Source organism: Sinocyclocheilus grahami, unplaced genomic scaffold (genome assembly GCF_001515645.1).
Source record: "Sinocyclocheilus grahami isolate Dianchi unplaced genomic scaffold, SAMN03320097.WGS_v1.1 scaffold1921.1, whole genome shotgun sequence".
Taxonomy (NCBI): Eukaryota; Metazoa; Chordata; class Actinopteri; order Cypriniformes; family Cyprinidae; genus Sinocyclocheilus; species Sinocyclocheilus grahami.
In genome coordinates, this window is record NW_015507100.1 from 62634 (window position 1) to 78378 (window position 15745).

The window sequence follows — 15745 nt, forward strand, 5'->3', positions numbered from 1 at the left end:
AATGCAGACTGTCACAGTTCATATCAAGCCTGGCCTTGCGGTTACATACAGACGTCGAGCATCACCTCCGATAATCACAGACACAACGACAGAGCTTTTTTAAACACAGGGTTATTATTCTACTCTTGCGCGCTTCTCATTCGCTAATTGTTTTTTTTAACACTTTTTTTTGTGACCCTGGACCACAAAACCAGTCATAAAGATCAATTTTTCGAAATTGAGAGTTATACATCATCTGAAAGCTGAATAAATAATCTTTCCATTGATGTGTGGTTTGTTATGATAGAACAATATTTGGCTGAGATACAACTATTTGAAAATCTGGAATCTGAGGGTGCAAAAAAATCTAAATATTGAGAAAATCATCTTTAAAGTTGTCCAAATGAAGTTCTTTGCAATGCATACTACTAATCAAAAATTAAGTGTTGATATATTTATGGCAGGAAATTTACAAAATATCTTCATGGAACATGATCTTTACTTAATATCCTAATGATTTTTGGCATAAAAGAAAAATCAATAATTTTGACCCATACAATGTATTGTTGGCTATTGCTACAAATATCCCCCAGCGACTTAACACTGCTTTTGTGCTCCAGGGTCACAAATGATTAATTCATGACCAACCACGTGTAATATGTTGGACTTTGTGGTGCTCATGCTGTAATGCTTCATCCATGTGACCTACTGAACACTGAGAACATTTGGTCGGTCTTCATCCGAAATCATTCTGAGACATTACGAGCAGTGTTCACCATCCCAAACGCGCTCACACACACACATTCACAGCACTTTGACTGAAACCATCTTCATCGACAGACTCGTTCTTCTCCATGTGCTGGACTCTGTCTTCAGCGCTTTTCGTCTTCCCCATTCTACATCGTCAGTTGGCTCAGAAGGCAAAGGTCAGAGGTGAGAGGTGATGGAGATGACACACATTTGGCAAAGTGCCCACGAGGGGACTAAGAAAGATGACAGGATTTTTAGCTAGTGCTACATGAGACATCAGCTATCGGGGGACAACTGCGTCTCGATGTCTACTCTGCAGATGGGACACTTCTTATTGGTTGCCAGCCACTGGTCAACACAAGCCTGATGGAAGAGGTGCATGCAGGGTAATCTCCTGGGGAGAGAAAAACAAAACATTTCTTGAATGTTAACCGGCACCATTTTCACCATTGAACGGGTTTTGAGTAGAGCGTCAAACTACCTGACGTCCTCTCTGTCTTCAAGCATCGAGAGGCATATTGTGCATTTCTCATCCGTGTCGAGCTCCTCTTCATCCATGCCAATCTTCAGCTCTAGAGGTCTTCTCTACGAATCACATGATTAGCTATTAGGCTTTTAGCACATGCTTTTTAATCCAAAAGAAACTTACACTTCATAAATTACAGGTTCAACAAGGAATTAATAAAAGGTCCAGTAATTCTCCAGCAACCTTCACCTTAAAACCCACATCATACCCATATATTTAATCCATATTTAAAATGGTGTAGGTTTGTTTAAAGTCTTGGTTTTTGGTGAATTGCATGGAAACCCATTGAGGCTCAGTTTGACTCAACACACATCAATGTAACCAAAATCTGTACAGCCTTTCCAAAGCACAACTAAATGTTGAATCTTCATGCAAAAACGCATGACCAAAAAGAAAATGTATGATCATTGAGGAAAAGCTCACAAAATTCCAAGAAGTAGTTTCAAGTAATTAACCCCAGCACAACAGGAGGATAAGGAATATAATTATTGAAGGATGTAACAAATGTTGACGCATTACAGTCTTGACCAGTAATTGTGGTTGTGGTTTTACCTTTTTATACTTATGAGGAAAGGTAAACCTCTCGATGGTGGTCTGCACAGCCCCTCGGTTCACATTGCCCAGTCTGTCCTCCAACTGCAGGAGCTCCTGGAATCAAAACCGCATGTAAACACGTCACATTACATGTATGATTAAGAAGATGTGTGATAAAGAACACCAAGTGTGACGGTACCTCGTAACTCTCCCGCACAGCAGACGCATGGCGAGACGGACTGAGGCTTTGGAGAGCCAGCAGATGTAACTGAGGATAAGGGTAGTTTCTGATCTCATGGACAACCTGTGCATGACAGCACCAATGAAGAAGTAAATAAAGAGATAAGTGGCACTGGCAACACCAATGGAAGGCAAGAACTGGTCAGTTACTTTGGATTAAGGATCTGTCACGTGCATGAATGTAAATATGAAGGCTTGCAGTGGGTACGAAAGACTCAGACTGACCACTTGTGCCGAGGTGGTGTTCCTGGGGAAGTGATGCAGTCGTGGAGAGGTCAGGTAATGCTGATAATGTTGAGTGAGGGGAGAGACGTGGTACTGCGGCAGGCTTGGATCCACACTCAGATCCCTGGATGCGAACACAGGAATGGCGTCAGTCAATCAAAGCCAAACAGAGTACTAGTTTATGAAGTCACTGAATACATATGTACCAATCTGTTCCTTCGGCAAGGTAACGTGGCTGCTGCGGCACCGGCGGCGGTGGGGGAATATGAATGGATGGCGGGTATTCATATGGCGGCCGCAGCGTCTGCGGATGGGGAAGGGTTCGGTCTGGAGCATGTCTGCTGGGAAAATGGTTAGAGCTTGATTCAGCTGGATAAACCTGATTATAAAATATACCAGAAAACAAATATTTTACCAGTTTTGATTGCTGGATTATGAGATGTCTCAATAAGACATGGAAGAGGAATTAAGGCAAGACTCTACAGGTGAATAGGGTTAAGAATGTAACTAACAGTATCACCATATTTCCCCAGTTGGTTGATTTAATTAAGAATTGACCTATCGGTAAGCCCCTCCCCTCGAACGCAGATAAGCCAATGGCAGTCGAGTATCAGTTGCACAGGGAGCAGAACTCGGACATCTGTAGGTTTCAGCGGCATAGAGAAACATTGGAAGATCCGAAGCTTGCATCGTTTTTATGGGGTTTATGCTTCAAAAATGGAAAAACGATGTGCTTGAGGAACTTGTAACAGTGGTTCCAGGTATCCTGAGAGGATATGCAATGGAATTTATTTTATTCTATTTCCTAAACCCGAACAAAATGGAGCAAAATGTCCCAAAGCATTCACCTCTGTAGCGTCTCGACCAATCTGACACACTAATTTTTATTTGATTTAACAAATCAATTATTCATTAGATTAACAAATCGTCACAGTCCCCTCATTCAATAGACTGGATGCCAGGGCTTCGCTTGAACACCATCCCCCACCTTGATCACCATGACAACTAATCATGATATCACTGGTTTTATGGCCTAAAAGGAATGCAGGGGAGAAACTCCCTCATTTTACTCATGAGAAAGACACACAATGCCCAGAGAAATGGACTGTTCTCTAATTAATTCATAGGAAAACCTTTCTTTGATTGAATACCCATATCCTTTGGTCATTGTGTATACCATTACTGTCTTGTATATTGTCTGTTGTAGTGTATGCTGTTTTATTCATGTTATCATAGACCACTAGTCAATATAACCTCACCTATCTCATGTCTAGTATCTATGAATTCGCCTTCTTATGATCGAAACAAGTGTGTATATTATATGCTGATACCTATGCAACATATTGATGTTCTAAGAATCTGTACTAATTCGTGCCTCAACACTCCAGCGAATTACATATGCAAAATACCAGGCTTACAGACAAAGGGCCATAAAAACGCAGAACTCCCACTTGAGATTCCGGACTTCCCCATTGGGCAAGCCCATCTTGAGAGGCGTGAATCTCTGCAGGCTTTAAAGGCCACACTCCATGTGACCCGCCCCTGTCGGTGGTTCAGTCAGAAGCAAAGATGAAGACGTGAGAAAAACGCTTCAGGATACCAAAGCATCTGTGCCAGGCCTCTCTTCGGCCTAGTCCTTTCCATTCATCAAGTAACACTGACTCAAACTGGTTCTTCTCATCGACCCGAATTCAGCAAAGATCTACGGGAAGCTTTAAGATTTGCATCAGGAATCTCTTTCAGACCGCCGAGACTCGCTAAGTATCAAACTTAGTCTTATTAATTGATACATTAAGTATCAGTTACACCTTTTTACAAAGGTGTGTTTGAACTCAGAATCTGACGTATCCCTGAAGGCTTTGATCTGTTGAATATACATGCAAAGAGTTCCATAAAATCGTGAATCTCTGCAGGCTTTAAAAGGCCACACTCCATGTGACCCGCCCTGTTCGGTGGTTCAGTGAGATGCTAAGATGAAGATGTGAGAAACGCTCCAGGATACCAAAGCTCGTGCCAGGCTCCGGCCTAGTCCTTTTCATTCATCAAGTGATTCTGACTCAAACTAGCTCTTTTTCATCAACCAACTTCAGCAAGATCTTGGGGCCTTAAGATTGCATCAGGAATCTTTTTCAGACATACGCAAGTATCAAACTTAGTCGATTTAATTGATGCATTAAGTATCAGTTACACCTTTTTACAAGGTTTGTTTGAACTAAGAATTTGACGTTTTCCCTCAGGTTTTAGATCTGTTGAATATGCAAAGTGTTTCATAAAATTCATTCTTTATGCCTCTTTCTATGCTGAGTTAAACTTTAACCCTTTTCTATACCAACTGTATGTGTGTGTGTGTGTGTGTATGTGTATGTTAGACCGGCTTAATGTGTTTATGTGGTATGTTAGACTAGTTTAAGTGTTTATGTAGTTAATAAAACCTTACTTGTATCACACTTGACGTGTTCAGTGTTTACTCATAACCGGAGTCAATAATCATGCAGATTTACGTTACAAACTTATAGAATTGTACAGTAAGAAAGTTATTTCCCTTAACCAGGAAATTAACGTTCTTAGAATTGACAAGACAGTTGACCCTGAGTGGTCAGCTAAATATCTACAGTGGATCTAAAATATTAATAATTAATCATAATTAGTTATGGTTAATTATTCATATTTCCCCATGAGCTGATTCGCTACACCTCCAATCCCAATGAAGACAAAAACGTTAGTTTTCTGGTTGTCATACTCTCATTAAGTTACAATTTTCATCTGCTCAAGCAGAACGTTAATGTCATCTTGTGCTTGGTATCTCTGGCTACAACTAGCTAACGTTAAAGTTAGTGAGTCCATACAAACCTAAATAGCGGACTGTTCTCGCGTCTTGTACAGTGTCGGGCAAAAACACATAAACGAAGGTCTACATTTCACTGTCGCTTCATATTAAACTGGTCAAATGTAAATTAATCTAATCGTACCCTGCGATACATGAACAGTGTTGATCCGGGATGTTGTTATCTGCGATCGTGACAAATTTAACCTGAGGTTCCTCCCGTTTGCATTGTGATCTGTAAACCCTCGCTTCCAGATTAATACCCACAATATTTATTTTAAAATCTTTTATATATCTCTCCATGGAATATTTAAGTCCCACTTAAATGGTGGTCCTTCTGTGTCCAAAATGTATCAAAAAGATATAGGGACAAGGTTTTCACACTGACAGGTGTCATTGTTTGACAGTTAGCAACTCCGTTTGTTTGTCCGAGTTCGCAAAAACTAAATACATGTTTTTAGTAGTGTTCCCCTGGTAAAGTTCGCATTCAAGGGGCTAAATATCACGTTATTGGTATTGCTTCAACCCACGGCAACAGTGTTAAAGTAGCCCGATTGCGTGGGAAAACCGCGGACCTGGCAACACTGGATAAGAATAAAACTGTAAAATTGGGTCTATGTAAAAAAAAATTTAAAAAGCCGTTGAAGTGTGCAATAAAATGAACACTTAAACGTGTATTTTGGATGCTTTCTTTCCACTAGTCTGAAACGATATATTATGAAAAGCCAAATAACCCAAATTCTCAAAACCAGTGCCTGTAGTATCTTGCCTTAAGAACATAAATAAGGTTCCAAATGTAAGTTTGTGAGGAACCTGATCATCTGAGTCTTGTCAATCATCATTATGAGCATATGAGCAATTTTTCCGGCATCCCTCCACCTCCCCATCTCCACCTCTTTTTCTGTCATTCTCGGATGAATTCGGAGCTCGAGCCAAGCCTCCATTCGAGTGCAGCATTTGACACTGTAGACCGCAGTATTCTTATTACACTGTGTGGGTATTAATGGTTCTGTCCTAAAATGTTTCAAATCTTATTTGAAAAATAGAACTTTATCAGTTTGTGTGGATGGGTGCTCATCCTCTAAATCAGTGTTGACTTTTGGAGTTCCTCAAGGTTCGATCCTTGCTCCAATTTTATTTTCTTTGTATATGCTCCCGTTGGGTTCCATTTTTAATAAGCACAAAGTGTCGTTTCATTGTTATGCTGACGACACGCAAATTTATGTGCCTTTTAAGCAAAATGACAACCAGAGTTTGAGTGCTTTAACTGCTTGTCTGTCTGATATTAAGGCTTGGATGTCTCTTTAATTTTTTTTATCTCAATGAGAGTAAGACAGAGGCAATTGTGTTCGGTTCTTTAGCTGTATCTGGCAACATACAGCAAGTGCTGGGTGATCTGGCTGCATATGTCAAGCCCTCTGTAAAAAATGTGGGTGTTGTGTTTGATTCTGCTTGGACTTTTGATAAGCAAGTAAACGCAGTTGTTAAATCAAGTTTTTTTCAGCTCAGACTCCTTGCTAAGGTGAAGGGTTTTTTAACTTGTGCTGAGTTCGAGAGGGCTATGCATGCTTTTATCTAATCTCAACTAGACTACTGCAATTCAATGTATATTGGTATTAACCAATCATGTATGAATCGCCTACAAACAGTACAAAATGCAGCTGCTAGACTTTTGACTGGCACTCGCAAATATGAACATATTACCCCTGACCTACTCTCTTTGCATTGGCTGTCAGTCCATTTTAAAATAGTTTAAAATGTTACTTTTTGTTTTTAAGGTTTTAAATGGACTGGCACCTTCATATCTTTCTGACCTTTTGAGTTTACACAGTCCAGCTAGATGTCATCGAATCAGAAACTTTTATTGGTTCCTAGATCTAGGCTGAAGAGAAAAGGTGACCGGGTTTTGCCATAGCCGGCCCTAAATTGTGGAACAGCCTTCCAATCTCTATTAGAACAATTGCAAGAGAATCCCTTTTTAAAACAAGGCTTAAAGCCTACCTCTATGAGAATGCTTTTAGTGTATGAGCCAACAGGAGTTTATTATTTCAAATTATTATTTGCTTGTCATGTCTTACCATTTTATGCATTTTGATTCCTTTTAAACTATATTGTTCAGCACAATGGTCAACCATTGTTGTTTTATTGTGCTTTATAAATAAAATAAAATAAATGAAATGAGCCTCCTTCGAGGACAGCAAGCCAAGTTTATTTACCATTAACTATTCAGACTGGATGGGCAGGTGAACTCGTGAAATATGGTTGATTATAGGGCTGGGACAATAAATCGATGCATCGCGATTCGTGGATCGATTCTGAGATTTTTGGAACGCATCATGATTCTCTCTCGAATCGATTCTGGGCTTAGTTTTAAACAGCAGATGGCGCTCTAGGCTAGTTTTTAACCGCACACTCAAATGCTCACGAAGAAGTAATGTAAGTGGTTAAATGTACTTGCACATCAGCTTTTATGATGCAAGATTAATGTAAACACAGCCCACTGTGAACATCCTTGCAATTCGCTTCAACCTTTTCGAACTTTATGAATGATTATTTTAGGTTCAACATGCTTTTATCTAATCTCAACTAGACTACTGCAATTCAATGTATATTGGTATTAACCAATCATGTATGAATCGCCTACAAACAGTACAAAATGCAGCTGCTAGACTTTTGACTGGCACTCGCAAATATGAACATATTACCCCTGACCTACTCTCTTTGCATTGGCTGTCAGTCCATTTTAAAATAGTTTAAAATGTTACTTTTTGTTTTTAAGGTTTTAAATGGACTGGCACCTTCATATCTTTCTGACCTTTTGAGTTTACACAGTCCAGCTAGATGTCATCGAATCAGAAACTTTTATTGGTTCCTAGATCTAGGCTGAAGAGAAAAGGTGACCGGGTTTTGCCATAGCCGGCCCTAAATTGTGGAACAGCCTTCCAATCTCTATTAGAACAATTGCAAGAGAATCCCTTTTTAAAACAAGGCTTAAAGCCTACCTCTATGAGAATGCTTTTAGTGTATGAGCCAACAGGAGTTTATTATTTCAAATTATTATTTGCTTGTCATGTCTTACCATTTTATGCATTTTGATTCCTTTTAAACTATATTGTTCAGCACAATGGTCAACCATTGTTGTTTTATTGTGCTTTATAAATAAAATAAAATAAATGAAATGAGCCTCCTTCGAGGACAGCAAGCCAAGTTTATTTACCATTAACTATTCAGACTGGATGGGCAGGTGAACTCGTGAAATATGGTTGATTATAGGGCTGGGACAATAAATCGATGCATCGCGATTCGTGGATCGATTCTGAGATTTTTGGAACGCATCATGATTCTCTCTCGAATCGATTCTGGGCTTAGTTTTAAACAGCAGATGGCGCTCTAGGCTAGTTTTTAACCGCACACTCAAATGCTCACGAAGAAGTAATGTAAGTGGTTAAATGTACTTGCACATCAGCTTTTATGATGCAAGATTAATGTAAACACAGCCCACTGTGAACATCCTTGCAATTCGCTTCAACCTTTTCGAACTTTATGAATGATTATTTTAGGTTCAAGTGGTGCGTGTGTAAGGAACTGGAAGCAAGCAGAATACAGCTATTTCTAAAGCACGCAGTGCCATCTGCTGTTAAAAACTAAGCTCAGAATCGATTCAAGAGAGAATCGCGGATCTCAGAATCGATGCAGAATCATTTCTCGATTTGCGATTCATCGATTTATTGTCCTAATTGATTATGAGTTTAACACGGCGTCATACCTGGACTGTGGAAGTATCCTCCTGTGCTGGGCCTCCAGGATCTGCTGCTGGATGAGGTATTGCTGGTGTAAAGCCTGAGGTAGGAAGGGTGGGGCCGGGATGTCCTGGAACGGTGGTGCTGGTATGTGGTTGAGGGGTGGATGTAATGCCGCGGCTGGCTGGTGCGAGGGGCCGTGGTGATGGCTCATTCCTGTCTGAGATTGTCCTGGATGGGGCATTGGGAAATCAACAGGGATCTGGGCCTGGGGGCCTACGTGGAAATGCCGGCATGCCGGCAAATGATTGTGCTGATGCCTGTTAAAGTGAGATCCTGCAACAACAATGACATCATAGCGAATTATAAATGAGTAAATGAGATTGCTTGAGGCCGGCCGTCGTCCTCTCCTGAACTTCCAGAAGAAATCAATCAATCACCAGCAGTGGGGTGTGATGGCAAATGAAGAGTGAAGGGGAGTGAATTGTGTGTGAACAGCGTGTTTGCGTTAATCTTTTGGTTTGGGACGCTATATTCACAGAGTTAGTGTTTAGGATTGGGAATCGAATTTACTATCGGATATATAAGACCGAGTATGAACAGGTAACTGAAGTCAGACTTGCAACTAGTTTATCCTCTCACATTTTGTGGTTCAGTTTTGTCCAATTTAGTTTATATTTCTTCTATCCAAACACTTTATTACTCTACAACACAATACCTCTATTTTTTCATCTTAAATAGTCATATTTCCAATAGCATGATGCACAAGTCTAGTTCACATGGCATATATCAACTGGTTATGAGTCATGTGGCCAGATGCATAAACACTTGTCTTAACTAGTCTTACCAACTAGCACTTAGCCAAGCTAAGTTTTATATTTCGGGTTCGAATTAGACAAGTCTACCTTTTTAAGTAACTGATCCAAGCAAAAACAAATAAATCCCACACACCATCCATACTCGCAAACGTATCAGAAATAGATTTATTCACAATGTTTCAGTCCTATGACCTTCATCAGGCGTAAGTAACTGATCTAAAAAAGATATTGGAGAAAAGTAAGACTAGTCTAAAATGTTTATGCAACAGGTCACTGAACTTTTCATTGTAGAATTCGGTTCTTGGTTTCCAACTGGTTCCCAAACCAATAAAGCACAAACCTAAAGATAAAAGATTACACCGGTAATGTTACGAAGCGCTAAAACGCATATAGACCTAAAGTTAGCGTTGGTAGAACATCCTGATGGATAACATGACTGTTTGTCGTGATCAGATCCATCAGTGACTTTTCTGAAGTCTGAACTTTTCTTGACAGGCTACTTTGTGATTGAGGTGTCCAATGAAATTGGCTGTGTTTAACTGGTTGGGGAAATTATCATGCATATATCAACCGTATTCTACAGCTGTGTGAACAGAAGTGTCTTGATTATAGGGCTGGGACAATAAATCGATGCATCGCGATTCGTGGATCGATTCTGAGATTTTTGGAACGCATCATGATTCTCTCTCGAATCGATTCTGGGCTTAGTTTTAAACAGCAGATGGCGCTCTAGGCTAGTTTTTAACCGCACACTCAAATGCTCACGAAGAAGTAATGTAAGTGGTTAAATGTACTTGCACATCAGCTTTTATGATGCAAGATTAATGTAAACACAGCCCACTGTGAACATCCTTGCAATTCGCTTCAACCTTTTCGAACTTTATGAATGATTATTTTAGGTTCAAGTGGTGCGTGTGTAAGGAACTGGAAGCAAGCAGAATACAGCTATTTCTAAAGCACGCAGTGCCATCTGCTGTTAAAAACTAAGCTCAGAATCGATTCAAGAGAGAATCGCGGATCTCAGAATCGATGCAGAATCATTTCTCGATTTGCGATTCATCGATTTATTGTCCTAATTGATTATGAGTTTAACACGGCGTCATACCTGGACTGTGGAAGTATCCTCCTGTGCTGGGCCTCCAGGATCTGCTGCTGGATGAGGTATTGCTGGTGTAAAGCCTGAGGTAGGAAGGGTGGGGCCGGGATGTCCTGGAACGGTGGTGCTGGTATGTGGTTGAGGGGTGGATGTAATGCCGCGGCTGGCTGGTGCGAGGGGCCGTGGTGATGGCTCATTCCTGTCTGAGATTGTCCTGGATGGGGCATTGGGAAATCAACAGGGATCTGGGCCTGGGGGCCTACGTGGAAATGCCGGCAAGAGGTAGCATGATTGTGCTGATGCCTGTTAAAGTGAGATCCTGCAACAACAATGACATCATAGCGAATTATAAATGAGATTAAACCGCTGCTTGAGGCCGGCCGTCGTCCTCTCCTGAACTTCCAGAAGAAATCAATCAATCACCAGCAGTGGGGTGTGATGGCAAATGAAGAGTGAAGGGGAGTGAATTGTGTGTGAACAGCGTGTTTGCGTTAATCTTTTGGTTTGGGACGCTATATTCACAGAGTTAGTGTTTAGGATTGGGAATCGAATTTACTATCGGATATATAAGACCGAGTATGAACAGGTAACTGAAGTCAGACTTGCAACTAGTTTATCCTCTCACATTTTGTGGTTCAGTTTTGTCCAATTTAGTTTATATTTCTTCTATCCAAACACTTTATTACTCTACAACACAATACCTCTATTTTTTCATCTTAAATAGTCATATTTCCAATAGCATGATGCACAAGTCTAGTTCACATGGCATATATCAACTGGTTATGAGTCATGTGGCCAGATGCATAAACACTTGTCTTAACTAGTCTTACCAACTAGCACTTAGCCAAGCTAAGTTTTATATTTCGGGTTCGAATTAGACAAGTCTACCTTTTTAAGTAACTGATCCAAGCAAAAACAAATAAATCCCACACACCATCCATACTCGCAAACGTATCAGAAATAGATTTATTCACAATGTTTCAGTCCTATGACCTTCATCAGGCGTAAGTAACTGATCTAAAAAAGATATTGGAGAAAAGTAAGACTAGTCTAAAATGTTTATGCAACAGGTCACTGAACTTTTCATTGTAGAATTCGGTTCTTGGTTTCCAACTGGTTCCCAAACCAATAAAGCACAAACCTAAAGATAAAAGATTACACCGGTAATGTTACGAAGCGCTAAAACGCATATAGACCTAAAGTTAGCGTTGGTAGAACATCCTGATGGATAACATGACTGTTTGTCGTGATCAGATCCATCAGTGACTTTTCTGAAGTCTGAACTTTTCTTGACAGGCTACTTTGTGATTGAGGTGTCCAATGAAATTGGCTGTGTTTAACTGGTTGGGGAAATTATCATGCATATATCAACCGTATTCTACAGCTGTGTGAACAGAAGTGTCTCCTCACCTCGGCACAGCAGATGTGAACGCTCTACAGTTATTTAGCAACTACCGAAAGCAGACTGCGAGATGCGTTCCTGGAAAGCTGAAGGAATCCACAGCTGCATTAGGTTCTCAGCCAAATGTCTGAGCGAGCAGTAAAGGTCTGGATTTAGACCAAAGCTGCTGTATTTTTATGCGAGTTGTTAGCCCGTCACAACTTATCAATGAAGGGATTTGCGAATTTCTAAAGACAGGACTTTGGATACGTGTGTGGGAACTATTTTCCAAAGCAATATCCATGTGCTGGCAAAACAAAATCCCAAAGCCAATGACATCTCAAAGTATGACATCTTCCTGAATCAACATCTTCTGTTGGTTCTGGAACAACAATCATGGTCCAAACTTCATCCAACGCCCACTCCTGAAACGACTGAGGGTTAGAAATCTGATTGGTTGATAGGAATGTTTTTCTAGGACTGACTCTTCATCCTTAGGAACATGTTTACTGTGATTTATCCAAGTGGAATGATTATCCCTTCAAGTCTAAACCTTCATAGAAGCAAAACGACATCAGAAGCAGCAGACATCACAGGAACCCAAGGCTTTTGCTGGTGCAGGGGCAAGACATGCAGTTAGCATGCTTTATTGTAAGCTGACATGTGAACATTAATGTATAGAGCAACAATTACACTCCATAAAAAGTCCTGGCATTTCTGGAATGAACGTAACTTCTATTGCAAAAGACTAATTTTATATTAAACAGGCTACATAGTTAAATGTCCTTCATTCAGAAGCACTACTTATATTTCCCTGGATTAATAACAAAAGACAGGTGAATGTTTGAAACATGGATTGAGACCGAGTTTGTCGTGTTGTGATGTAGGTATCTGCAGGCTACACTCTTAAAAATAAAGGTTCACAGCGATGCCACAGAAGAACCATTTTTGGTTCCACAAAGAAGCATTCAGTCAAAGGTTCTTTAAAGAACCATCTCTTTCTTACTTTTTTGTAATCTGAAGAACCTTTTTTCACCACAAAGAACCTTTAGTCAAACAGAAAGGTTCTTCAGATGTTAAAGGTTCTTTATGGAACCATTTAGACAAAAAGGTTCTTCTATGGCATCGTGAAGCACCTTTATTTTTAAGAGTGTACTTGCAAGACGACAAATGAATGAGGAAATGAATCAATGCACCACTTTATGGGTTTGAGAACACTTCACTATTCATTTATGAGAAAGAAAACGTCAGTAGAAATGGAAGAAAATGACACAGAAAAGCAGAATTACCCATCTCTCCACTCTACTTTCTGCTGGCAGATACACACAGACTTCAGAATGAAGGAATCGAAAAATACTTAAGCCTCGATCACCAGACGAAATCATGTATAATGTGTCAAAGTCACACAGAGAAATGGGACGTGCCCATCGCTCGCTGTGTGTTAGTGAGAAAAGATGAAATGTGTGGACACGCCACAGAGAAAGGCCACGTTTGCATTGCATCCGGATCATTTACAGCGAGAAGACTTAAAGGTGCAGCGTTAAGACCGTGATCAGAAACTGATCTAATTTTCACTTGTGGACGTCTACGGTTATCGTGAACGCACACTGCACCTTTAAGTGCCTCGGTGATGAGCGTAAATGACCACAGATCAACTCATTGAGGTATCATGGTAAAAAAATAAAGTCACAGCAGAGGGAGGAGGTGGAGGGGGGGACAATAAATGGAAATCAGCAAGAAGCACACTGGAGGTTAGGAAAAATACTATATTCTTTATTGAGAAATATTAGTATATGTGGATTTGTGTCATAATGATAATAAGTCCATGCAACAAATAAAACAACATTGATCAATAGCAAGGCCCACCATGCTCAGTACAGGGTTAACAGAACAAAAGCAACATCCAATGAGCAGATGCATTGGCTACAGCACGTTACAGTACAGAAAGATTACATTGGAGTCTATTCGATGTAGAATCTAAATAATGTGATTCATGCACTGAAGTCTAGAACCAGAACAAAAGGTAGAGAGACCACAACCAAACAATAGACATTTGCATTGCTCTAATAGAGGATCTCGAGTAGCAGTGCAGGAAATCAACATCCCTGCCAAATGGATGGATTTGGGATGCAATTGGAGCCAATCGTCAGCTAGTTGGCGTGTTACGCATTTGGGTGGCTTTCCTGAATGATCGTGTAAGTGTTCTGAAGAAATCAGAAGCGCGATGAATGGAGCGCACGTTATGCATGTGACCAGCTGAAGGTTCTGCATCCAAATGCATCCATTTTACAGGAATTTACAAACATGTTGACTACCAAAGCTGGATGGGACACACACCAGTCACTCTTCTAGAGCCACGGATGTGGGTTAAACTACAGCACGTGACACACACACAGTAGTTTATGCTCTAAACGTGTTAGGCTCTGGTTTTAGTGCGTGTTTGTTCTCGGGAAGGGAGCAGATCTGAGATGTTTGTCGTCTTCTGATGGAAAGAGGAAATGAGGAGGGATCAGAACACAGATGATCATTAAAACACAGTGATCTGATAATGCAGAATGTAGATTTCAGCCTCCACAGACTACGAGACAGGAGATAAGAACAGAAATAATGCACATGAAATCAAACCATGAGACAGGAGATCAGAAATAAATAAAAAAAGCTTCATGAAATCAAGTGATGGAGGTAAAGTCAGTGTGTTGTTTTTTCTCTTTAGACAACACGCTCAACAATAATGCTTTTAGACACATCAGCTTTTGTTTGATGAAATGCAGGTAGTGTCATTCTTAATTTTGATACAAATTAGCAATAAAAGACTCCTGAAAGTATGTATTTTTATGTTTTATTTGTTGTCCACTGAGCTCAGGCCTGAGTTAGCATCTTTAGCTTTCTAAGGTTAAACCAAACCTCACAAATAAACCTCAACAAACACATACAGCGCTCAAATACACGATAAAACGAATCGACAATCTATCAGATAATCCGAATGCATAAGCAAATTAATTTATTTTAAATGCATTTTTTTTTTTTTAAAGTGAATCAAACCTCACCAATTCGCTTAAATAAAAACAAAATAGCCTGGTTTTTATTGAGCATCTACTCAGTTAGGATCTACAGCAGCATATAGAGCAGTCGTGGGGTTTAATAAGCATGCATTAAACACGCAGAAGGCCCTTAGATGTGATCTGATCGTGAAATAATGCGTTATAAATACCTCTATTTCTCACTGAGCCAAAGACAGGAAGAACCAAATATCCGACATGAACTAACACCATCCTTCAGATCTTCTGGTTGATGAATACAGACTGTAAACGGAGGAATAAATAATGTACATTCAGCGGGATCACATGCAGTCACCGCGAGGACAAAGAACAGCGGCGGCGGCGTTCGACTCGCTCTGTTGAATCGATTCTTCTTTGTGATTCGATCGAACCGATTCGCAAAGCATTTGTACCTGTAAGGGGTCCGTCCGAGCGAACCGAATGAATCAAACTGACCAAAGCTTGAAACCAGAAGACATAATCTGACCACTAGAGGCACCACTGAGAACAAAATGATTATGATGATTATTTAAATATCAATAACTACACCACAGTTGGTCTGGCGGAGCTTTAATTTTGGTTCATTGGTTCACA

At 40.2% G+C, this 15745-nt stretch overlaps 1 protein-coding gene across 5 annotated transcripts; it reads right to left on the reverse strand.

Moving 5' to 3' along the window:
• Window positions 1-575: 575 nt before the first annotated feature.
• Window positions 576-15721, reverse strand: LOC107573345 (RING finger protein 165-like). Of its 5 annotated transcripts, XM_016259787.1 has the most exons (8): window positions 15325-15721; window positions 10742-11051; window positions 2461-2595; window positions 2255-2378; window positions 1989-2093; window positions 1808-1903; window positions 1211-1314; window positions 576-1123 (listed from the first exon to the last, which is right to left on the reverse strand). In XM_016259787.1, exons 1-8 carry the CDS (start codon window positions 15383-15385, stop codon window positions 1006-1008), a joined length of 1053 nt encoding a protein of 350 aa, XP_016115273.1. In that variant the 5' UTR covers window positions 15386-15721; the 3' UTR covers window positions 576-1005. The 5 variants fall into 5 exon arrangements, 3 of the variants coding, with proteins under 3 accessions (XP_016115273.1, XP_016115272.1, XP_016115271.1); XM_016259786.1 differs by lacking the exons at window positions 10742-11051; window positions 15325-15721 and adding an exon at window positions 8845-9105 and having other exon boundaries at window positions 2461-2592; XM_016259785.1 differs by lacking the exons at window positions 10742-11051; window positions 15325-15721 and adding an exon at window positions 8845-9105.
• Window positions 15722-15745: the final 24 nt, after the last annotated feature.